The 23,524-nt window shown below is 44.9% G+C and overlaps 1 protein-coding gene across 1 annotated transcript in view; it reads right to left on the bottom strand.

Annotated features, from left to right (window-relative positions):
- Positions 1 to 23,524, bottom strand: part of ALK (ALK receptor tyrosine kinase) — a 637,574-nt gene that overhangs the window by 170,022 nt on the left and 444,028 nt on the right. The window contains exon 6 of the mRNA XM_050948434.1: positions 7,169 to 7,300. Within this exon, the coding sequence (XP_050804391.1) occupies positions 7,169 to 7,300 (132 nt within the window). The remainder of the gene's footprint in view (positions 1 to 7,168; positions 7,301 to 23,524) is intronic.

Genomic DNA, 23,524 nt, shown 5'->3' with positions numbered 1-23,524 from the left:
ATGAAATTTAATAGTGAAAAGTGCAAGGTCATGCACTTAGGGATTAATAACAAGAATTTTAGTTATAAATTGAGGACACATCAGTTGGAAGTAACAGAGGAGGAGAAGGACCTCGGAGTATTGGTTGATCACAGGATGACTATGAGCCACCAGTGTGATATGGCTGTGAAAAAAGCTAATGCGGTCTTGGGATGCATCAGGCGAGGTATTTCCAGTAGAGATAAGGAGGTGTTAGTACCATTATACAAGGCACTGGTGAGACCTCATCTGGAATACTGTGTGCAGTTCTGGTCTCTCATGTTTAAGAAGGATGAATTCAAACTGGAACAGGTACAGGGAAGGGCTACTAGGACGATCCAAGGAAAGGAAAACTTGTCATATGAAAGGAGACTCAAAGAGCTTGGCTTGTTCAGCCTAACCAAAAGAAGGCTGAGGGGAGATATGATTGTTCTCTATAAATATATCAGAGGTTTAAATACCAGGGAGGGAGAGGAATTATTTAAGCTCAGTACCAATGTGGACACAAGAACAAATGGATATAAACTGGCTATTAGGAAGTTTACACTTGAAATTAGATGAAGGTCTCTAACCATCAGAGGAGTGAAGTTATAGAACAGCCTTCCAAGGGAAGTAGTGGGGGAAAAGACATATCTGGCTTCAAGACTAAGCTTGATAAGTTTATGGAGGGGATGGTATAATGGGATAGCCTAATTTTGGCAATTAATTTGTCTTTCACTACTAGCGGTAAATATGCCCAATGGCTTGTGATGGGATGTTAGATGGGGTGGGATCTGAGTTACTACAGATAATCCTTTCCTGGATGTCTGGCTGGTGAGTCTTGCCCACATGCTCAGGGTTTACCTGATTGCCATATTTGGGGTCAGGAAGGAATTTTCCTCCATGGCAGATTGGCAGAAGCCCTTGGGGTTTTTCGCCTTCCTCTGTACCATGGGGCACGGGTCACTTGCTGGAAGATTCTCTGCACTTTGAAGTCTTTAAACCATGATTTGAGGACTTCAGTGGCTCAGACACAGGTTTGATACAGGAGTGGGTGGCTGAGATTCTGTGGTCTGCATTGTGCAGGAGATCAGGCTAGATGATTACAATGGTCCCTTCTGATCTTAAAGTCTATGATTCTATGAGATTGGAATTCTGTCAGATGTAACCCTTTTGATGTTAAGACGGGAAGAAAGGTTTGTAACTTAGCAAAGGTTTACGCAAGACAGGAGAAGGTAGGGCACTTTTACAGAGAGCATTGCATAGTGACATGCCACCACACCATTTCTTCTCTGGGTAGCTTTTGTTGAGTCATATCTATCACCAATGCACAGATGAATCAGCTGATTTTCCTCACAGACTTTCAGCTGGATAGTATATGGGGCCCAGTAGAATTTCCTGTGCTTTGCAGTCCTTTGCTCACTCTGACTAAAACTTGAAATACACATTTCTAGTCTAGACGCTAGGAATACTCATCACCCCACAGACATAAATGCACATTCCTCCACCCACACACAGAATGGAGTTTGAGTCACCAGAGCCTGAAATGAGACTTGAGCCCTATATTATTTTATTTGGTAACATAGGAATGTGAATTTAAAACAATGTCTTTCCCTTCTCTCCAACTCCTCTCCTGCCGCTCCTAGAGCTGCTGCTTTTCAAACTTCAGAGTGACTCCCTCTTCAGGTATTAGGGCTATGCTGTGAATGGAGGAGAGTTTCAATCAGTCACAGGTGATGTAACCCTTGGGAATTGTTCCTCCCACGCAAGGGTTTTCAGGGGTGTAACTGCAGTCCGTACATCACAATCCATAACTTCATAATAGGGTTAGCTCATCTGGCATCAGAGCATCTTCAGCCTTTGATTTGCTATTCCCTCACCTGTGGCACCACTCACATACAGCAGTCTGATATGAGGGATGCTTTTAAACCAAAACCCCAACACCTCCTGCACCAGAAAAGTACAGATCTAAACTAGTGGAGATAAAGTCTTTGCTTTTGTAAAACAAAACTGTGCCAATTTTTATGCCAGAAGAGAATTTGGCCTTTCATCTCGGTCTTGCATCATAGCAGCCACATTACCTATATGGCTGTATTACGTCAGGAGAGCAGGGGCTGTCTTCACAGCAATTTCCAATCCTTGTGTATGAATTTGCCAGTGAAGACATAGGATGATCCACTCCCTGAAATATTAATTTGTTCTTCTACTTTTTTCACTCCCCCACCATGATCCCTGTGATGGCCACAAATGCAAAGCTTCAAATACCCCCCTCCACCCCGTACAATCAAAATAGGAGAGAACAAAAGACTTAAACCACCTTGATTAGATACATCCAGATTCCCCTGCAATCACAGGAAGTTGGTCTTGTAGAACCCCCCTAGCTCAAGTAATCCTAACATGATCACAGGATAACTGGGTGAGAAACCAAATTTTCTGCCCATATTCAGTAGGGGAAATTCCTTTACAAGCACACTGTTGCCAATCTGTTACATCTGTACATATGACCCCAAACCACCATGATTTGGCATCTGATTCCATTTATGCTTCTTTGAAGGGGGTCTCTTTTCCCTGCAAGACTGTTTGATTAAAAATCAAACAGCAACATTTCTTTTCTCCAGGGGTCCCTGATTCTACTTATTCTACAAAGATTAATTGGCTGTATGCAGCAGAACCATCATGACATTTTCATTGGCCATTAATAAGTAAAGAGGTGTTAATAGACAGCAGGCTTCAGGAATCATTTTGAGCCAGGAAAAGAACAGAACAAAACACAAAAGAAAAAACAAGAAAAGGTAAAATAAGTATCTTCAAAACCAAAAGAAACAGTAGAAAAACACAAAACCTTGAACTTCAAATTATTAGCTGATGGTTTCTCTCTCTATGGCTTGACCCTTTCTGACAGTTCTTTTGTGTGTGTGGCAGCAATGCTTGGGGAAAACATAAAACAAAAAACCCAACAACCTACAACAGTGATTCATTTTTTTCCATGCTTGAAAACATTGATGAAAGTGTTTAAGTTGTCAGGACTAAAGGACAACCTTAATGCTGAAAAAGATTTGGTACATTGTGTGTTGGTCTGATAAACTGATGTAATTGAGGTGTAAAATGATTGATTGTTTTTTGTTCTGCAAAAGAACCTTATGCCAATCATAGGCAATGTCCCATATGGGCAGGGCAGCTCTGCAACTGCAGAGAATTGAGTAATAGAACTCAATGGGCTAGTACTCATGAGCTAAGCAGGGGTGGGATTGGTCTGTACTTAGATTAGAGAACTCAATTGTGATGGGGTATACAAACCCTACACTGGGCCTGAAGGTGCTAAAAGGCAATAGTGGGCTCAGGTACCCTCCTGAACATGCTCTAGATGGAGAAGTGGGTTAAAAGGTACTGAGAAGCCCAGGTACAGAGGTGGACAGGTTGCAGGAGAGAGAAATCCTTCTTCAGGAAGCCAGACAGCAGGCTGAGTTTGAGAGGGGATCAGAGAGTGGGTAAGGTCCACAGGCTTGAGAATCAGCAAATTCTTGCTCCTTTTGACTCTTTAAGTGACTGATTGGACTTCAGGGGCCATGCCCCAAACTAAAGGGTCATATAAGTAGGAAGTAGCCCAGAGCAGCAATCAGACTCACTGTATGGAGGACCCTTCCAGTGCTGGTTCCCACCTGGTCCTGGACTGGGACCTGGTGGAGATGGAAGGCCACATTCCCCTTACCACATCCCTTTTGGGGGCCAAGGCCCAGCTGCAGGTGAAAAGCCAAAGATTCCCAGCTTAGGGTCAGGGACAGGCACGTCTAGTGTTCTTTTAGAGAAGGCAAAGAGCTGGAAGTCAGGTGCACTAACCACTAGGTTTTTCAGAAGGTCAGGCAGCCTCTCACACCATTGGAAACCTAGGTACTGAAGGAAGTGACTCTAGAGGTGGCACTCTTCTCACACCCTAGAATGAAGGGTCACAGTTTTATTGAGGATGCTATCTTTCAGAGGAGAATACCTGTATTATGTTGTGGCCAAACTCAAAATTGTCTATTATTCCCTCAGACATCTTGGCTAAATTCTAAGGTAGTTAATTATATTCTGCTCATGTTTTAATCTCATGGAATTTTCAGCTGGACATAGTGGGCCAAGTTCTCTGCCTGCATAACTCCATTGACTATAGATGTTGACATTTCAATGGTGGGTGAAATGAGCCATATATGGTGTATGAATTTCATGTCACTAGGAGAGGGGCATTGGCTGCTTGGCCGGCTGACCCACCATGGTGTGGGATCTAGGAGCACAACTAACCCCCGGCCAGCTAGTGTGTGCGTGCTGTAGCTGGCCAGAGGCACTAGTCAGAGGTGCATACTCCTTGTCAGAGAAACAATAAGCATGCTCCCATAGGTCTGTCCTATTCCAGAAGGATGGTTCTTGGATCGTAACAACATCTGGTACAGCTCTACTTCCCACACTACAATGCTCCTAACAGTACAGAGAGGAATTTATGCACAGCAGATACAAGACATATAGTACATATATAGATGATCCTTTTATTGGACTGAGTAAGTAATGTAACTTCCTGCTAGAAATGAAATGAAATATAGTCAGTGGTAAAAAGAATTCTAATTGTCACCATTTATCGTTTTTAATTAAATATTAAAATACAATAAAAATCCCATTACTTTTTTTAAAGCTATGCTTGAAGGTTTTAGACAAAAGGGGGATTTTTTGAGATCTGTAAGAGAAATTTTTAAGTATATTTTAATTTTAATGCAGTGTTTCAGAGAAGGGACTGGATGGCTCAGGAGATTGGTAATGTGAAAAACAGCTTTATCTAGGTTGCCAGTTCAAATCTGCTTCAGAGATGCTACAAACAATGTTAGCATGGAAACCTGTTTGCTGTGAACCAGTAGGTATGTGAACACTGCAGCTGGAAGTGAGCATCCTACCCTAGGTAGACAGACTCAAGCCAGCATGCTAAAAATTGTGTGGATGTTGCAGTTTGGATGGCAGCTCAGGCTCTCACGCCCACCTGACCCCTGCGTCCGAGCTGGGGTAGCTAGTCCAGGTCTCCTCTGGATCTAGAACATCTATACGCTGCTATTTTTAGGGCCCTAGTTTGTGCTGAACTAGTGTGAGTCTCCCTACCCAGGCTGGGAGGCTCACTAACAAGTTGCACCTCACATGGTAAAATCTCTAGCGGTCACGTTAAAAGTTAACCGTTTAAAAGCTGTTTGGTAGCCTATAAGAGCTATGTTGGTGCTCCTAGTTCAGATTCCAGTTATACATTGCATAAAACTTATGATGCCATTGATTTGACTGGCACACTTGCTAGCAGTAAAGAGGGTGGAATTCTCCATGGTCTCCCATGTTACTCCTAGGCTAGATATACAGTAGGATCACTTTGCCAGTGTAGGAATACAGTATACTATACTGGCAAAGCATGCAAAGTGTGAACAGAGCTTATATGGGCAAAGTTTCACTTTTGCCAGCATAGCTTAGTCTAGTTCCCCAGAAGTGAAGTGAACTATAGTGGCAAGTGTGCAGTTTCACCACTATATCTAGCCCATGAAAGCTTATGCCCAAATAAATTTGTTAGCCTCTAAGGTGCCACAAGGACTCCTCGTTGTTTATATTAGAGCCTTCTACCAACACTGCTATGTTGGTCAGGGATCACAGCTCATCACACCCTGACTGACATAGTTATGCCAGCAAAAGTATGTAGTTCAACCTGGCCCTAGAGCTGGTTCCCTCCAAGTCAGGATTGAGGTACATAAAGGACAGCACAGGGGAAGCTTCCTCAGTTTGCTGTCCTTGATGTACCTGTTTTGTGGAGAAGCAGAAGTATTCAGTCTCCAAGACTGTCAATCCAGCACCTTTAATTAGCACTGAATTCACTTTAAAAGGTTGAGAAGAGTCAGTTGCTGTAGATACAATGCATGAGGGCACAGATTTATCTAGGACTTGTCTTACTACAGTAACAACTAAAAAGACGACCATGTATCACAGAGCTCATTATATAGATGTCTCTGGAACAGTACAACCCTCGGTGACATATTCAGGTGTGTAGAAACTTAAGGCAAACACAAGAAACTGATTATCTCAAAATGTGTCATCATAGGCTATGTCTATACTGTGAGCTAAGGGTGTGAGCCCCCATCTCATATACACATACTTGCGCTGGCTTTTGTTGAGCTAGAATGAGCATAGATAGCAGCATAGGTAGGAGCAATGGAGGCATGGCTAAGCTATGCCGAGCACATAACCACTGGTTTTCAAGTGGGTTTCTACTTGGTATGGCTTAGCTGTGCCTCTGCTGCTGCTGCTATCTGTGGTACCATGACTACGCTGCTATCTATACTTGTGTTAGCTCAAGGAGAGCCAGTGTACATGAGCAGGGCAATCCCACCCTTAGGCTGTAGCACAGACACAGCCTTAGACTACAGAGTTCCCCGGGAATGGCTATTTAAATAAGGAAAAGGAGGAAGAGCAAACAGATATTTTTGGGAGGAAGGATGGACTAGTGGTCAAAGCATAGGACTGGGAGTCATGAAAGATAGGCTCTTTCCCAGACAGGTCACTTCCTCAGTTATAAAGCGGGATTAAAATGCACTTTTCACTCCTGTGATAGTGTCTATTAGGTGTCTGGGCACGCCTGTGATAGTGTGTGGGGAAGTTACCCTGCTCCTAGGAGAAAAGGAGTGAGAGCAGCTGAGGGAGGCTGGCTGAGTAGTAGCCACAGCTGTGGCTACACCCAATCAGGTCACAGCTGGCCCCGACATAAGAGCTAAGAGAGGCACTGGGTCAGTCTCATTCCAGCCCTGACATAAGAAGGGTTTAGCTGCCTGGGAGCACCAGGTACAAGGGCAGGCAGAGCTGGGGAGCTCAGGCCAGGTGTGTCCTCAGGCTGAGTCCTGGCTAAAGGCCAGCGGAAGTACTAGGGCTGCAGGGAAAGGCAGCAGGTCCAACCCCCTTGCCAATGATGAGTGGCCATTACAGACTGCAGTTTGCCCCAGTGAGAGGGGACTAGATGATGACTGGCAGTAGTCACTTAGGCAAGGTGGGTACAAAGCAGTTGTTTCTCTGGCTATTAGCCTTCATGTGTTCATTCAAAGCTCCTGTGATTTGGGAAGCAACATCTGGCTCCCATTTTCCAGAAGGGAACTGAAAGGATGTAAACTTGGAGTCAGAATTTACTCACTGCACATATCTCCCTCGTCCTCTCCCTCTGCACAGTCTCTGATGAAATCACATGCCTGCCCCAGTTTGATTTCTGTTCCATTCCAACAGCTGAAGGAACCCTGTAGGGCCATTTTGGAGCCAGAAGGAGATCCTAGAGAGAAGGAAAATATGTCAATTAAGATTGCTGCATTACCCTCTTTTCCACATCCCTACTGCAGTGTCTGCTGGGATCCCAATCACATGGTCATAGAATCATGGACGTTAGAGATGCAGAAGACCTAATGGATTACCCACTCCACCCCTCTGTAAATATAAGAACGTTCCCAGCAGTGCATATCATCATGACAGAGGATTAGCAGTTCTGCCCTTTCTTACCTTCTCAGTCATGGTCACCATAGTGTATTCATTACGCTAGAGCAGCTTCTGTTTTCTCCTAATGCCCAACAGTCCACGTTAAGTACTAGATGGGTACAGTTCTCAAGGAATTTTCAGTGTTTTTGTGTGGGGGGAAGAGCTGATACTTTAGAAAAAAGGTTGAATTCTTACAGTTTGTGTTGCTGTACTTCTGAAAAATGTGGTATGTCAAACAATACACAGCATGGGTTTTTAATTGCGTGCAAATTTTGTGCTACCTTGACAGCCCTGAAGATTGAGGTGCTTTCTCTGAAGCTCAGGAACAGTAAAGGGATGCAAACAGCGTGAACTTCTTCTATATCATCCAGCCAGTATGCCTAACCTACGACATGGAGGCATCATACCTCTAGGAGCTGGAAGATAATTTAGCATCAGTTGTCCTGATCAATCCTTGCCTCTCTCTCCTCTCCTCCCCGACAGCAGAGAGTACCAACAAGGAAGCCAACTGTGATGTGAACCACCATTTACTGGGAAAATCATCAGCTCATTTCATGTGAGCCAAACAGTGTTTGGACAATAATGGCTTTTAGTTAGTGCTGAGCTCACTGCAAGATTTTATAGCCTAACGATAATTTCCCCTTCAGACATCCAGACAATGTACGTTCTGATGTATGAGGCAACTTGGCCACCTTAAGGTAGAACTGATGATAATGGTGGTACTGAAGTTGTGAATTAATGTACATTCCTTGTTTAAGACTTTAGTTACCATATACCCTACATCCTAGTCAGCAAGCGTGTCGAATTATTCTAAAGAAACTTATCAATCATCTAGCCTGTTTTAAGTATCCTTATTTTACCACATCAGTATTAACAACTTGCAAGCAGAAGGGTCCAAAGAGAAGATGGTGAGTCAAATTTTGCTCTCATTTATACTAGTGAGTACCTCCCAAATATTACTAGTAAATCCAGAGCTATGCCAGCAGTTAAACTCTATTAACTTCCACGGCGATAATCCTGATTTACACAGATGGGTCAAAGCAGAACCTAGCCTGCTGTCTATTGGATTCACTTCCCTCATTGCTGCAAAGCAGAAACATAGCATGGATGGGCCTGGAGCACCAGACTGGGAGTCAGAGGACCAGGGTGCCATTCCTGTATTTGTCATCAATTTGCTTTGCGACTTTAAGAAAGTCATTTACCATCTCTGTGCTTCAGTTTCACCATCTGTAAAATGAGGATATAATGACCTCCTTCGTAAAGTGCTTTGAGATCTGGAGATAAAATCAGAAAGGCTAAGGCTCAAAATGAATTACAGCTACCAAGGGACATAATAGGAAAGAGGAAGAGGTTTGTTAAATACATTAGGAGGAAGAGAAAGATGAAGAAAACTGTAGGTCCTCTACTTAGTGGGAAAGAAGAGCTAATAAGTGATGACAAATCAAAAAGGCTGATATGGTCAATGCCTATTGTGCTTCTGTTCTCACTAAAAAGATTAATGGTGACCAGAAACTCAACACAATTAATATTAACAACAAGGGGGAAAGAACATAAGCAAAAATAGGGAAGAATTATCTAAAGAATACTTAGATAAGGTACATATATTCAAGTCAGTATGGCCTGACATCATGCAGCCTTAGGTACTTAAGAAACTAGCTGAAGCAATCTCAGAACTGCTAGCAATTATCTGTGAGAACTCATGGAGCATGGGAGAGGTTGCAGAGGACCAGGAAAGAGCAAACTTACCACCTGTCTTTAGAAAAGGGAACAAACAGAGCTAGGAAATTATAGACCAGTCATCTTAACTTTGATATGTGGGAAAATACTGGAATAAATTATTAAAAAACGAATTTGTAAGCATGTAGAGGATAACAGGGTTATAAGGAATAGCCAGCACAGATTAATCAAGAACAAATCATGCCAAACCAACCTAATTTCCTTACTGGCCTAGTGGATCGGGAAGCAGTAGATAGGATCTCTTGATTTTACTAAAGCTTTTGACACAGTCCCATATGACAGTCTCATGAGCCACCTAGGGAAATATGTTCTAGATGGAAATACTATACAGTGGTTGCTATATTCAAAGACTTGTTATCAATGCAATGGCTTGCTGTCAAACTGGTAGGGTGTGCCTAGTGGGGTCTTGAATGGGACAGTCCTGGGGCTGATACTATTCAATATTTTCATTAATGGCTTGGATAATGGAGTGGAGAGTATGGTTATAAAATTTGCAGATACCACCAAGCTGGAGGTGAGGGGTTTACAAGCACTGTGGAGGACAGGATCAGAATTCAAAACAACTTTGATAAATTAGGGAATTGGTCTGAAATCAACAAGATGCAAGTCAATAAAAACAAGTGCAATGTACTTCACTTAGGAAAGAAAAATCAAATGCAAAACTACAAAATGGGAATAACAGGCTAAGGGGTAGTACTGCTGAAAAAGACCTGGGGGTTATAATGGATCACAAACTGAATGAGTGTCAACAATGCGATGCACTTGCAAAAATGGCTAGTATCATTGTGGCATGTTTTAACAGAAGTGCCATATGTAAGACACAGGAGGTAACTGTCCCATACTACTTGGCACTGTTGAGACCTCAGCTGGAGCACTTTGTTCAATTCTGGGCACAAAGTTTCAGGAAAGAAGTGGATAAACTGGGGAGAGCCTAGAGGAGAGCAACAAATGTTAGGGCAGATTTTCTAAATATCTTATGAGCAAACATTCAAAAATGCTGGGCACGATTCATTTTGAGAAAAGAAGACTGAGCGATGCCTTGATACTAGCCTTCAAATATATTAAGAGCTGTTATAAAGAGGACCATGATCAATTGTTCTGCATTTCCACTGAAAGGAGAACAAGTAGTAATGGGCTTAATCTGCAGCAAGGGAGATTTAGATTAAATATTAGGAAAATTTTTCTAACCATAAGGATAGTTATGTTCTGGAGCAGGTTTCCGAGGGAGGCTTTTAAGAACAGGCTGGACAAATACCTGCCAGGGATAGTCGAGATTACTTAGTCCTGCTTCAGTGTAGGGGACTGTACTTGATGACATCTCTAGGTCCCTTCCAGCCCTTCATTACTATGAAATAAGCTCTATAAGAATAAAGTATTATTATTCTGTATTGTAATGAAGCAGCTGTATAGTACTGCTATGCTGTAAAACAGCTTTCAGAGGACTGAATAACTTCTTTTGAAACTACAAGGGGAACTGAGGTTGGCAGAACATTTATTTACCAAAGTGAAAATCTGGCCAGGACACCAAGGTCAATGCCCCAATTGTTGTAAACATGCAGTGAGTTCTTTAATGGACTAGAAGTGACCATTACCTATTGTGCCCCTATTAGTTCAAGCTCAGGGGGGAAAAAAACAAACAAACAAACAATCTACTGAGTTAGTTCTTGTAGCACTTGCATTTGGTTGTTGGGGTTTTTTTTTGGTTTTTTTGGTGAGGGGTTGGGGAATTTCCACCCAAGAACTGGCTAACCTTAAGCTTCTTAGCATATTAGAGCTGACTACCTCATTGCCCTGGATGAGCAGGCTAAAAACACAGCATGCCTATCATGCCTGTCTAACAAGTCAATATATTGCTCATTATTATACAATATACCACACACACCACCTTTTGCTCCAGTGGCCTTTTTAAAAGAAGCTTCAGATAACATTTCTATGCATCTTTTTTGGAATCTAAATCTGAAGCCCAGGTCTCCTACCTCCTAAAGAAATACAATTCTGCAGTTTGTGCTCTGCATGAGTGAAACATGCAATCCACTTTCCAACTTCAAATACCAGTAGCTCAAAATATAGTCGTGCTTCTTTCTGTAAAGGGATACTCCTAAACACTTGTATAGTACATTTTTTACAAGGACCACAAAGAGCTTTACAAAAATGGTTACCTACTATTATTTACAGATGGGAACACTAAGGTATACAGAAGTGAAGTAACTTCACTGAGTCAGTTCAATATAATGAATCAACAGCAGAGTCAGAAAAAGAACCCAGGTCTCCTGATCAGGGCTACCGAGAGTGGGTTCGGGTCCCAGTGAAAAAATTTTTTCGGGCCCCCCAGCAAGGGCAGACTGGCTAAACAGGGCTGACTAAGCCAGGCCCAGGGCCCCCTTCTGGACTGCCGGGCCTTGGTAATTTGTACCGGCTTTCTCCCCCATCGGTCCTGCTCCCAATCTATCTAATCAAGAGGAAGAACTTCTGCTGCTTTAGTGTCTGCACCACCCTAAGGTCATCCATCATGTCAGCTCTCTTACGAGCTATCTTCTGACTGCAACTCCCAGTCTGAATATAAAGTCTGAAGTACTACAAACATAATCCTATGCAAAAGGAATGATCACAAGAGTGAAATGCCTGCAAGCTGCATGGAAACTATTTTAATATACCACAACAGAGGCTCAAACTAAATGTACATCCCAAATTTAAAACAAAAACAAAAAACAAAAAAACAGTAAGAGGAACCAAAAAATGCCACCATGGCTATAATAGCAGAGTAAAAGAGGTGGTTAGAGACAAAACTGGAGGTCAAATTCCACTGAAGAAAAGAGAAAGAAGCATAAACTCTGGCAAGTCAAGCATAAAAGTATAATTAGGAAGGCAAAAAAAGAATTTGAAGAACAATTAGCAACAGATAAAAACTAACAAAACATTTTTTTTAAGTACAGCTGCAGCAGGAAGCCTGTCTAACGATTAGCATGGTCTCTGGATGATAGAGATGCTAAAGGAGCACTCAAGGAAGGTAAGGCCATTCTGGAGAAACTGAATGAATTCTTTGCATCAGTCTTCACTGAAGAGGATGTCAGGGAGATTCCTGTACCTGATTCATTCTTTTTGGATAACACATCAGAGGAACTGTCCCAGACTGAGGTGTCAGTAGAGGAGGTTTTGGAACAAATTTATAAATTAAACAGTAATAAATCACCAGGACCAGATGGCATTCACCCAACAGGTCTGAAGGAACTCAAATATGAAATTGCAGAACTACTAACGGTGGTATGTAACCTATCACTTAAATCAGCCTCTGTACCTGATGACCAGTGGATAGCTAATGTAACACTGATTTTTTTTTTTAAAGGCTCTAGAGGCAATCCTGGCAATTACAGGCCAGTAAGCATAACTTCAGTACCAGGCAAATTGGTTTAAACTATAGTAAAGAACAGAATTATTCTACACGTAGATGATCATGATATACTGGAGAAAGGTTAACATGGCTTTTATAAAGGGAAATCATGCCTCACCAATGTATTAGAATTCTTTCAGGGTGTAAATAAATATGTGGACAATTGTGATCCAGTGGAAAGAATGTACTTGGACTTTGAGAAAGCCTTTGACAAAATCCCTCATCAAAGGCTCAGAAGCAAAGCAAGCACCCATGTTATAAGAGGGAAGGTCCTCTCATGGATTAGCAACTGGTTAAAAGATAGGAAAGGAAGTGTAGGAATAAATGGTCAGTTTTCAGAATGGAGAGAGGTAAATAGTGGTGTCCCCAGGGCGTCTGTACTGGGACCAGTACAGTTCAATATATTCATAAATGATCTGGAAAAGGTGGCAAAGTGTACACATTATACAAAATTATTCAAGATAGTTATGTTGAAAGCTGACTGTCAGGGCCAGCTCCAGGGGTTTTGCTGCCCCAAGCAGCAAGTGCAGAAAAAAAAAAAAGCCGCGATAGCGATCTGTGGCAATTCAGCGGAAGGTCCTGTGCTCCGACCGGGAGTGAGGGACCCTCCGCCAAATTGCTGCCGAATACCTGGACCTGCCGCCCCTTTCTGGAGTGGCCGCCCCAAGCACCTGCTTGATAAGCTGGTGCCTGGAGCCAGCCCTGCTGACTGTGAAGAGTTACAAAGGGATCTCACAAATCTGAGTGACAAGACAAGAAAATGGCAGATAAAATTCAATGTTGAGAATGCAACATAATGCACACTGGAAAAAATAATCCCGACTATACAGGTAAAATGACAGCATCTAAATTAGCTGTACCACTCAAGAAAGGTCTTCGAGTCATAGTGGATATTTCTCTGAAAACATCTACTCAGTGTGCAGCCACAGTCAAAATAGCTAACAGTATGTTAGCAACCATTAAGAAATGGATAAATAAGACATAAAATATCATAATGTCACCATATCAATCCATGGTAGGCCTACACCTTGAATACTGCATGCAGTTCTGGTTGTCCTATCTCAAAAGATATTTTAGATTTGGAAAAATAGTACAGAAAAGGGCAACAAAACTGATTAGGGGTTTAGAATAACTTCCACGAGAGGAGAAACTTAAAAGATTGATTTTCCAGCTTAGAAAAGACATGACTACAGGGTGATATGATAGAGGTCTATAAAATCATGGATGGTGTAGAGAAAGTGAATAGGGAAGTGTTATTTACCCCTTCACATAACACAAGAGCCAGGGGTCACCCAATGAAATTAATAGATAGCAGGTTTATAAACAAATGAAAGTACTTCACGCAACACACAGTTAGCCTGTGGAACTCGTTGCCTGGGGATGTTGTGAAGACCAAAAGTGAAAGTGGGTTCAAAAAAGAATTAGATAAGTTCATGGAGGATAGGTCCATCAATGACTATTAACCAACATGGTTGGGGACACAACCCCATGCTCTGGGTGTTGTTAACCTCTGACTGCCAGAAACTCAGAGTGGATGATATGAGATGAATCATTCAATAATTGCCCTGTTCTGTTCATTACTTCTGAAGCATCTGTCATTGGCCACTGTCAGAAGACAGGATACTGGTTTAGATGCACCATTGGTCTGACCCAGTATTGCCACTCTTATGTTTAATGAGAAAGGGTAGAATAAGCTGTGGTACGTTAAAGTGGAACAAATCTCTGCTTGTACTGCACTGTCAGTCTTAGGTATGTAGAAAGGAACAGCATATCTAATTCAATGTACAAGCATGTGATGTGAAAGGCTATGAATTTTAGAAGTGTCTATGAAACAAGGACTGTTCAAATGTTTGTGTCTCCCTTACACTCCCAAGGAAAAGGCCTTATACTGCTTTGAAGCAACAATTAATTTCCTACCAATGTTATCAGGAGTTGTGCTATATAGCCAACAACTATAGCTCAGTCACCACCATTTCTTACATCTGACAGGTGTTGCTAGCTTCTGTGACATGGACTGGTGCATCTCAGTCTAGTTCCTGGTGGATAAGTGCCAATATGATTTACCATCTCACCCTTGCAGTTGATCTGTACATCAGGGTTGGGGCAGTGGCTACAGGAAGCTTGCACTGCTGCTTTCTTTATCTCTCCTATTCTGTGGATAAAGAGAGTTCAGTCTCCAGGGCTCTCAGTCCAGCATGAGGACTATATTCCTGTATAATGTCTCTAAACAAAAGCTAACTGTTGTAATGACTGTATTGTTTCTGATGTTTACATGACAAGGATTTGTAAACTTGTTTAAAAACTTCCTAAATAAATAGTTTTTTAAAAAAAGCAGTGAAGATGCAGTAGCACAGGCTTTAGCATGGGCTGTACATGCCTGCCCAGAATCCCGGATAAGTATTCGCATTGCTAGCCTGTGCCAGGGTCTATGCATCTTCACTGGTATTTTTAGTTGTGCTAGGCAGATTAAAGCTAGCATGGGTATGCTAACCCAATTTCACCTGTGATTGCAATGTAGACATTCTAAAAATGGCTTGCCCTGGGCCATTTGCTTTTTGCTTCAGCTCTGCCTTCTTTACCCCTGCTCCTCCTGTCTCCACACAATACCCTGCTTACAAAAGAGCTGTGTGGAAAGCAAGCCTTGATCCTGCCTGGGGAAAGTCCTATGATAGTTAAACTACAGTATTTACCAATTATGTAAACTGGAGCTGTGCATCCAAAAACGAAAAACAGCTTGAGGCAGCCATGTATGAGCGTAACAGCCTTGAACATCTCACCACAATTGTTACAGTGAGAGGTCGCTTCCAAAGAGCCTATTCTCCGGAAGCAACATGATGGGCAGTTGCTTCCAGAGCATAGGAGGGCTGGCTGCTTTCCCAGAGGCTAACTCTCTCCTGCTACCTGGATTCCAGCCCCAGAGCATGGGATTTACTAGGCTGCTATCACAATGAAATGGCATTAACAATGAATGGGGTTAGGAATAACGCTATGCACATAACTGACTTTTTTGGTTTGCTGGCTGTTCAAAAAATAAAAATGATCAGGGGAAAAAAAAATCAGTTTCAGGCCATTCGCAAACAAACATTTTTCAGTGTTTTAATTGAATCAAAAAGTTTTTTAAAAAGTAGTTTGGTGTTAAACAACATGTTTTGTTTGACTCTGTAAATGGACATGGCTATTTTGGAGAACCTCTCTGGCCAGTTATGGCTCTACTGAAACCTACCTCTGTTTCCCCTTCGATAAAGTAACAATGATGTCACTTTAACAGCCCAGTCAAGGAGAAGCCAAAGTCTAATTAACTTCACTGCATCTCTATTTAATAAAGCACTCTGAGAAGAGCGCTTGAACAGTGAGTTAAGCTCCTACCTTGGGGCCCAGAGAAAACTTAAATGTCCCAAAATCATTTTTTGGGTCTGGTCAGATCAATCCTCAGGAGCTGGGGCAAGAATTTTCCCTTGCCACTTGTGCAGCTTCTTCCCAGCCCACCCTGCTTGTCTTTACTGGCTTTCGGCTTCCTCTAACAGTGGCTCTTTCAGCTGCAGGATTCCAGGTTTCTCTGCTGCCTGGAGAGCTTTGCAGCCCCCCTCCTTCATCTTGCAGTTTCCTGGTTTTTTGGATAATAGGGTGTCATAAACAGATAGTTAAGGGTTAATGTCTCTGGTACCTGTAAAGGGTTACAAGCAGTGAACCTGGACCACCTGACCAGAGGACCAATCAGAAAAGAAGATACTTTCAAATCTCGGTGGAGGGAAGTCTTTGTTTTGTGTTGTTTGTTTTGTCTGTTGTTCTCTCTGGGTTCTGAGAGTAACCGGACGTACCTACAGGCTCTCTAATTTTCTATTCAGATAGTAAGTACCAGTAGAAGGCGGTTTAGTCTTTTTGATTGTTTTCTTTATTTGCAAATGTGTATTTTGCTGGAAGGATTTTAATTTGTATTTGTGCTGGGGGGAAGGCTTCTCTCTAGTGTCTATAAACTGAAAGACCCTGTAACCCTTACCATCTTAATTACAGAGTCAACTTTTCTTTTTTAAGACCTGATTGATTTTTTCCCCTTGTTGAGGCTCAAGGGAATTGAGTCTGTACTCACCAGGGAATTGGTGGGAGACAGGGAGAGAAAGAGGAGGGGGGAAGCTGCATTTCCCTTTGTTGTGAGATTCAAGGAGTTTGAATCACAGTGATCTTCCAGGGTAACCCAGGGAGGGAAAGCCTGGGAGAGGCAACGGTGGGGGAAAGGGTTTACTTTCCTTGTGTTAAGATCCAGGGGGTCTGGGTCTTACAGTCCCCAGGGAAGGTTTTGGGGGGACCAGAGTGTACCAGGCACTCCAAGTCCTGGTTGGTGGCGGCACTACAGGATCTAAGCTGGTAATTAAGCTTAGAGGAATTCATGCTGGTACCCCATCTTTTGGACTCTAAGGTTCAGAGTGGGGATTTATACCATGACATAGGGAATCAGCCCTCTTTAGCCAGCTAGTTAAGTCCCACATCACCCTCCCAGGTGTGGTGGGTGGGGCTAATGGATTGGGACAGGGCTGACCAGCTGCAGCCCTTAGGTCCTTAAGGGGAAGACCACCCTTCTACAGACCCAAAATGAAACATTTCATTTGTGCTTTTCAAAACTTTTTGCTCTTTATTTTTTAAGGAAATTGCAGAAATTTCAAAATGAACCATCATTCCAAATTGAAAAAAACAAAACATTTTATTTCAAAAATGTTGAAACTAAATGATTCAAATTTTTTTAAAGATTTTTTTCTAATCAAAACTATTTGGTGAATTCAACATATATATTTTGGTTGACCTGAATCTGGATTTTTGGTGGAAAAATTTTTGCCCAGTTCTAATTAGATTACCAAATATTGCAGCTAAACCCAGAGCCAAGACTTTTTCAGGTTCTCCCTCTCTTTGAGTGGTTTTAAGATATCAGAGGTCATCCAGGGAAGAGAGAGCTGGAGTCTCTCATCTCTTTGCAGTCTCTTGTTGGAGGCCTCTTTGGTCTCTTTGACAGCTGAGTGGCCATAAGTAATGAAGCATAAGCCTGACTTCGCATACTGTAAATCTTCTGGGGACCTAACCTCTTCGATTCTGCCTTGGATCAAGGCTGGATGTTTTTCTAGAAGATACGCTTTAGTTCAACCACAGCTGCTGGGCCTGAAGCAATAATCCATTCATGGAAGTCCTACGGCCTGTGTTATGCAGGGTGTCAAACTGAATGTTCAGAATGGTCCCGTCTGGTCTTAAAATGTATGAATCTATGAAAGTGGATAGATTTATAGAAAAATGCACCTGCTCTCCAGTGTCTCTGCTTCCTACTTATAACCAAAGACCCTCCCTTGTAGTACCATGCGTCATGGACCTGCCTTTCAAGAATGTCACATCCAAAACAGGCCATTGTTGCAAATTCCCTAATACAACTACTACCCACTTTTACATAACAAAGGTAAAATCAGAGACTGAGCCAAAGCCCCTTGGCAGAATGAGCCATTATTTGCCTGACTCATCCACGCTTGCTAAACAGCAAAGCTACATCATGTTCCTTGATACTACAGAGAGTTGAGAACTGCTGGTGATTCAATTAGATGTGCGCTTGATACTTGTATTTATATTGCCTGCCAAAACTAAAAATTAATGAAGCATGTAGAAAAACAACCCCTATTTCTTGTCAGACTCATTTTATGGTGCAAATAAATTCAGAAGGGGAAAACAAACAAACATGCCAAACCTTTTTAATAAAGGGTCCCAGCTCCTAAAGAGGGTGCTCTGTGTTATTGACAGCTCATAGTTTTTGATTGCCTTACAGCAATTCTGGATTGCAGCATGCAAGCTACTCGCTGCACTTGTATGTCTGTCAGGGTCACGACATTCCTACAGACCAAAACTATACATACAGAAGCAAGACAAGTGGTTGAAACTGGACAACCCTGAGAGTCTATCAGCAGGGACTTCAAACACCTCTACAGCGCATCTTCCTTTTCGTAACATGCTATCCCCTGCAGAATCTACAGTTTGGAAGTTCCTACAGATATAGCTTAGAGCCTTTCCCATGTCTGAATCAAACCTCATCAGATTTCACAGGCTAAGGGTATGTCTACACTGGCAAGTGTCTGTGCCACAAGTTATACCACTTTTATTAAAATGTTGGAATTAAACTGCTGTCGTGTGTCCACACTGCTCTCCAGTGTCACAAGGAGCACATCGACATTAGCAGCTCTTGCAATGGCAAAGACAGCAGTGCATTGTGGTAGCTATCCCACTGTGCAACTGGCTGCAGGGTGCTTTGGGAAGGGTTTGCAATGCCTCCTGGGGCAGGCACAGCATCACATGATGCAAGTTTCTCAATTCCATTGTTCCATGGGCATCCTACTACATCTCCAGATGCTTTCAACTGAAGGGGTGTGTGTGTGTGTGTAGGGGGGGGATTGTGTAACAGGGAGTGGTGTGAGTATGGAGAGGGGGAGAGAGACAGTGTGTTTTGGGGGACAGAGAGTGTGTCTGCATGCTGTCTTGTAAGTTCAGGGAGCAACAGGAAGCAACCAGTCCTGAGGCGGAGGAAACCCCGACAGAACACACACATACACACCCTGTGTTCAACAGCAAGAGCATTCCACATTAATGGTTTGCTTTGTGTCCTGGAGCAGATCAGCACAGTGAGCAACGGCTGTCAGAAATGGTGCTTTGCAAGGGGAGGAGTGCAATTCAAAACAATGAGCAGCGTGGTCACTTGAGGCATTATGGGACAGCGCTGGAGGCCAATGACAGCGCAAAAAGCAATCAAGTGTCTACACTGGTAATGGAGTGCTGGAGCCTCTGTGCAAATAGCCTTACCACTCTTGTTGAGGTGTTTTTTTTTGCAGAGCTGCAACTCAGGAGTTTCTGCGCACAAAGTGGCTTGGCAGTTCGTATACATCTGCAGCTTGAGCACAAAAAGCTGCTTTACTGTGCAGAAACTTGCCAGTGTAGACAAGCCCTGAGAGTTGGACTACGTCAATATGGAGATCTCTAGAGGAAAACCAGGGTGTTGCAGGAAGTGACTTTGCTGACTTAGTAGGTGGTTCTTCCTGTCAAGTAGGGGTGAAAGTAAGGCAGTACGAACCGGTACGGTGTACCGGTAAAAAGTGGCAGCCAGTACCAGCCTGTACCTCTGACTTTAAAGTGCTGCTGTGGCAGCGCTTAAACATCGCTGCCCCTTTTGCGCACCTCCCATCGGCAGCCCTGCAGTTTGTGCCCCCCCATCGGCGGCGCTGCCAGGCCCCTACCAGCAGGGCTGCCGATGGGGGGGTGTAAAAGGAGCAGCACTTTAACATAGCTGCCCCTTTTGCATCCCCCCATTGGCAGTCCTGCTGGTTTGCATCCCCCATCTGTGGCCCTGATGGGTCCCTACTGGCAGGGCTGCTGATGAGGGGTGCAAAAAGAGCAGCCAGGGCCAGCTCCAGCATTTTTGCCACCCCAAGCAGAAAAAAAAGCCGCAATCGGTGGCAGCTCTACTGCCGCTGTTTCATTCTTCGGCGGCAATTCGGTGGCAGGTCCTTCCCCTCAAGAGGGACTGAGGGATCCACCACCAAATTGCCGCTGAAGAGCTGGACGTGCTGCCCTATTCCATTGGTCGCCCCAAGCACCTGCTTGCTGCGCTGGTGCCTAGAGCCGGCCTGGGAACAGCGCCATTAAAGCACTGCCACAGCAGAGCTTTAATGTCATTGTCCCTTTTGCCTCACCTCCTGGCTGCCAATGGGGGAGGGGGGCAGAAGTAGCTGCCCCAGGGCTCCGATTTAAAGGCCCTGGGGCTCCGGCCGTCGCTGCCACTGGAGCCCCGGGCCCTTTAAATCGCTGCTGGAGCCTGGGGCGATGCAGGCCAGGCAGCACAGATGGGCTGGCTGGCGGACACTGACCCCAACCCCGCCCCTTCCACCCGAGGCCCCACCCCTTCAGCCCAAGCCCTTCCAGGGGGGGCAGAGCTGGCCCCGTACTGGTAAGAGCTCATTTTACTTTCACCTCTGCTGTCAAGTAAGTATTAAATCAATGCCCCAGGATGGTGTTACAGAGTATTGTATTGCTATCTAACACACACATAAGACAGGCCTGCACAACGTACGGCCCACAGAGGCTCACTGTGCAGCCCGCAGTGGGATTCAAAAGGCTCTGAGCTGCCCGCAATGGCAAGGAGCTCAGAGCTCTTTAAATCTCAGCTGTGGCCGGGATTCATAGGGCTCTGGGCTGCCGGCAGTGGCGGGGAGCCCAGAGCCCTTTAAATCTCAGCCGTGGCCAGGATTCAAAAGGCTCTGGGCTGCCGGCAGCAGCGGGGAGCCCAGAGCCCTTTAAATCCCAGCCAAGGCTGGGATTCATGGGGCTCTGCGCTGCTGGCAGCCGCGGAAAGCCCAGAGCCCTTTAAATCCCAGCTGCCAGGGCTGGCTTTAGGCCAATTCAGCCAATTCCCCTGAATCAGCCCGCCCCTAAGAGGGCCCCGCGCCCAAGCCCCAGTACAGTGTACCGGCAAAAGCCAGTACGCTGTACCAGGATGGCCCAGCTTTCCCAGGGAGCAATTTAAAAGGCCTGGGTCTCCCAGCAGGGGCTGGAGCCCCAGGCCCTTTAAATTGCCACCAGAGTACCACTGCTGGAGCCCTGGGGTAGGGCTGTGGGGCTCTGGGGGCTATTTAAAAAGTCCGGGGTTCCCGTCGCTTCTACCATCCCGACCCTTTAAATAGCCACCGGAGCCCCACCACTTCCCCAGGGTTCCTGTGGCTATTTGAAGGGCTGGGGCAGTAGAAGAAGGGGAGCCCCGGGCTCTTTAAATAGCCCCCAGAGCCCTGGGGTAGTGGGGGGGGGGCGGTATCCAGCTGCCTGTGCTGCCCTGGTCCTTTAAATAGCCCTCGGAGCCCCACCACTTCCCCAGGGCTCCCGCAGCTATTTACAGGGTTGGGGCAGTGGAAGCAGGGGAGCCCCAGGCCCTTTAAATAGCTCCTGAGCCATGGGCTGCTACTGCTACCCTGGTGGGGGAGGCAGGAGGAGGAGGCACTCACCATACAGGATGGGCTGTACCCCCTGTACCTGCACCAGCTGCCCACAGCCAACCCCTGCTGCACCCCCTGCTGCGCCCCCTGCCCGCACCAGCCCTGCACCTCCTGCCCTGCCTGCACCAGTTCCTGCTGCAGCCAGCCCTGCACCCACTGCCTGCAGCCACCCCGTCTCCAGCCAGCCCCACATGCCCTGCCTTGCCTCCAGCCCTGCACTAGCCCGTCTCCAGCCAGCCCTGCACCCCCTTCCCTGTCTCCAGACAACCCCTGCCACACCCTCCTGCCTGAAGCCAGCCAGTCCCACACTCCTTTGTCTCCAGCCCTGCCAACCCATGCTGCATCCCCCTTGTGGCCCTGCCTGAAGCCAGCCAGTCCACCCCACACCCCGTCTCCAGCCTGCCCCACACCCCTTGCCCAGCCTGCAGCCAGACCCTACCTCCAGCCCTATCCCCCTCCCCCTCCAGCCGGCCCCATGTCCACTGGTGCCCTGCAGTTCCCAGGGAAGTAACCCTGCACACCCGCTTCAATGAGGTGGGCAGGGAGCAGCTGGGACCCACACATGTGCACCCTAGCACACCCTCAGGGAGTGGCGGAGCTCATTTCTAGTTCAGACCCATCTTTTTAAAAGAGAACTTTAGGTAGGGTTAACATAAATCTGTACTTTCCCGGACATGTCAGGCTTTTTGGTTCTTAAATCGCCATCCGGGAGGAAAATACGGACGTATGATAACACTATTGGTACAAAAAATACATACGGTGGCAGAACTTTTTATAGGGAACCAGTTGCTAAGAAATTAAAGGCTTTTTTTTTTTACGTTTTTTTTTCCCCGTCATCCCTGCTGGGGCCCCACCGAATTGGGCCCCGCACTTCCGAAAGCCGGCCTTGCCAGCCACGGACGGGATTCAAAGGCTCTGGGCTGCCCGCAGCTGCAGGAAGTTCAGAGCCCTTTAAATCTCAGCTGCGGCCAGGAATCAAAGGGCTCTGGGCCCTTTAAATCCCTGCCCCAGCCCCGCAAAGCTCCGGGTTCCCCAGCCGCTGGAGCCCCGGGTCCTTTAATTTGACCCTGAGGGCTCCCAGCCACCTCTTCAGCTGGGAGTCCCTGGTTGATTTAAAATCAAGTATCACCTCTCCACCCTCAACCTTCCTTTTTGGCCCACAGCTGTTTTGGTGGGGCGGCGCTGGGGAAGGAGAGTTTGTTTCTGCAGGGCCGGGAGGTCCGGGGGGCGGGGGGCGGGGCGGTGTTTCCACGGGGCCGGGGGGTTTTCGGCCCTCAGCTGTTTTCTTTGGAGTAATGTGGCCCTCGCCGCTTTACGAGTTGTGCAGACCTGACATAAGATGTAACACCAAGGTCCTCAGCACTTGTAGCAGCATTAATGTTATCTGTTCATTTATCTCTGTTGACATGAGATTCAAATTAGCTCAGTTTTGCATTATGCCGTGCACATACATGGGCTCGTAGCATAGGTCACAGAACAGAAATAACATGATCACAGCAGGGTGAGTTATTAGGCTCAGTTCAGTGTCATAGGATGAATTATTCCCTTTTTCTATTTGCATATTCAGTGTCTACATACACAAAGGAGAAGATTCAGGTAGCTAAAAAAATATGTACCAAAAAGCATCCCTCCCAAAATTATACTTTAAATGTTCTTTTTGTTTATTTTTTTAAAATGGAGGCATTTTTATTTATGTTAAGGGGGGTTAACCAGCTTTTAATTAAAATGTCCATTTGATATTTAAAAAGACATTAATTTGGTTTTTCATTTTCCAGCCCCAATCGCTTCATCCCAGGAGAGCCTGCGAGAAAAGGATTGCTGAGTCTTGCGCAGACCCGACTAACATACAAAAGATGACTGGGGGAAGAAAAAATGAATGATATCACATAGGCATCAAAGT

Source organism: Gopherus flavomarginatus, chromosome 4, assembly GCF_025201925.1.
Source record: "Gopherus flavomarginatus isolate rGopFla2 chromosome 4, rGopFla2.mat.asm, whole genome shotgun sequence".
Classification (NCBI taxonomy): domain Eukaryota; kingdom Metazoa; phylum Chordata; order Testudines; family Testudinidae; genus Gopherus; species Gopherus flavomarginatus.
Note: the sequence above shows the minus strand (reverse complement) of the source record. Positions and strands in the feature narration are given on the sequence as shown.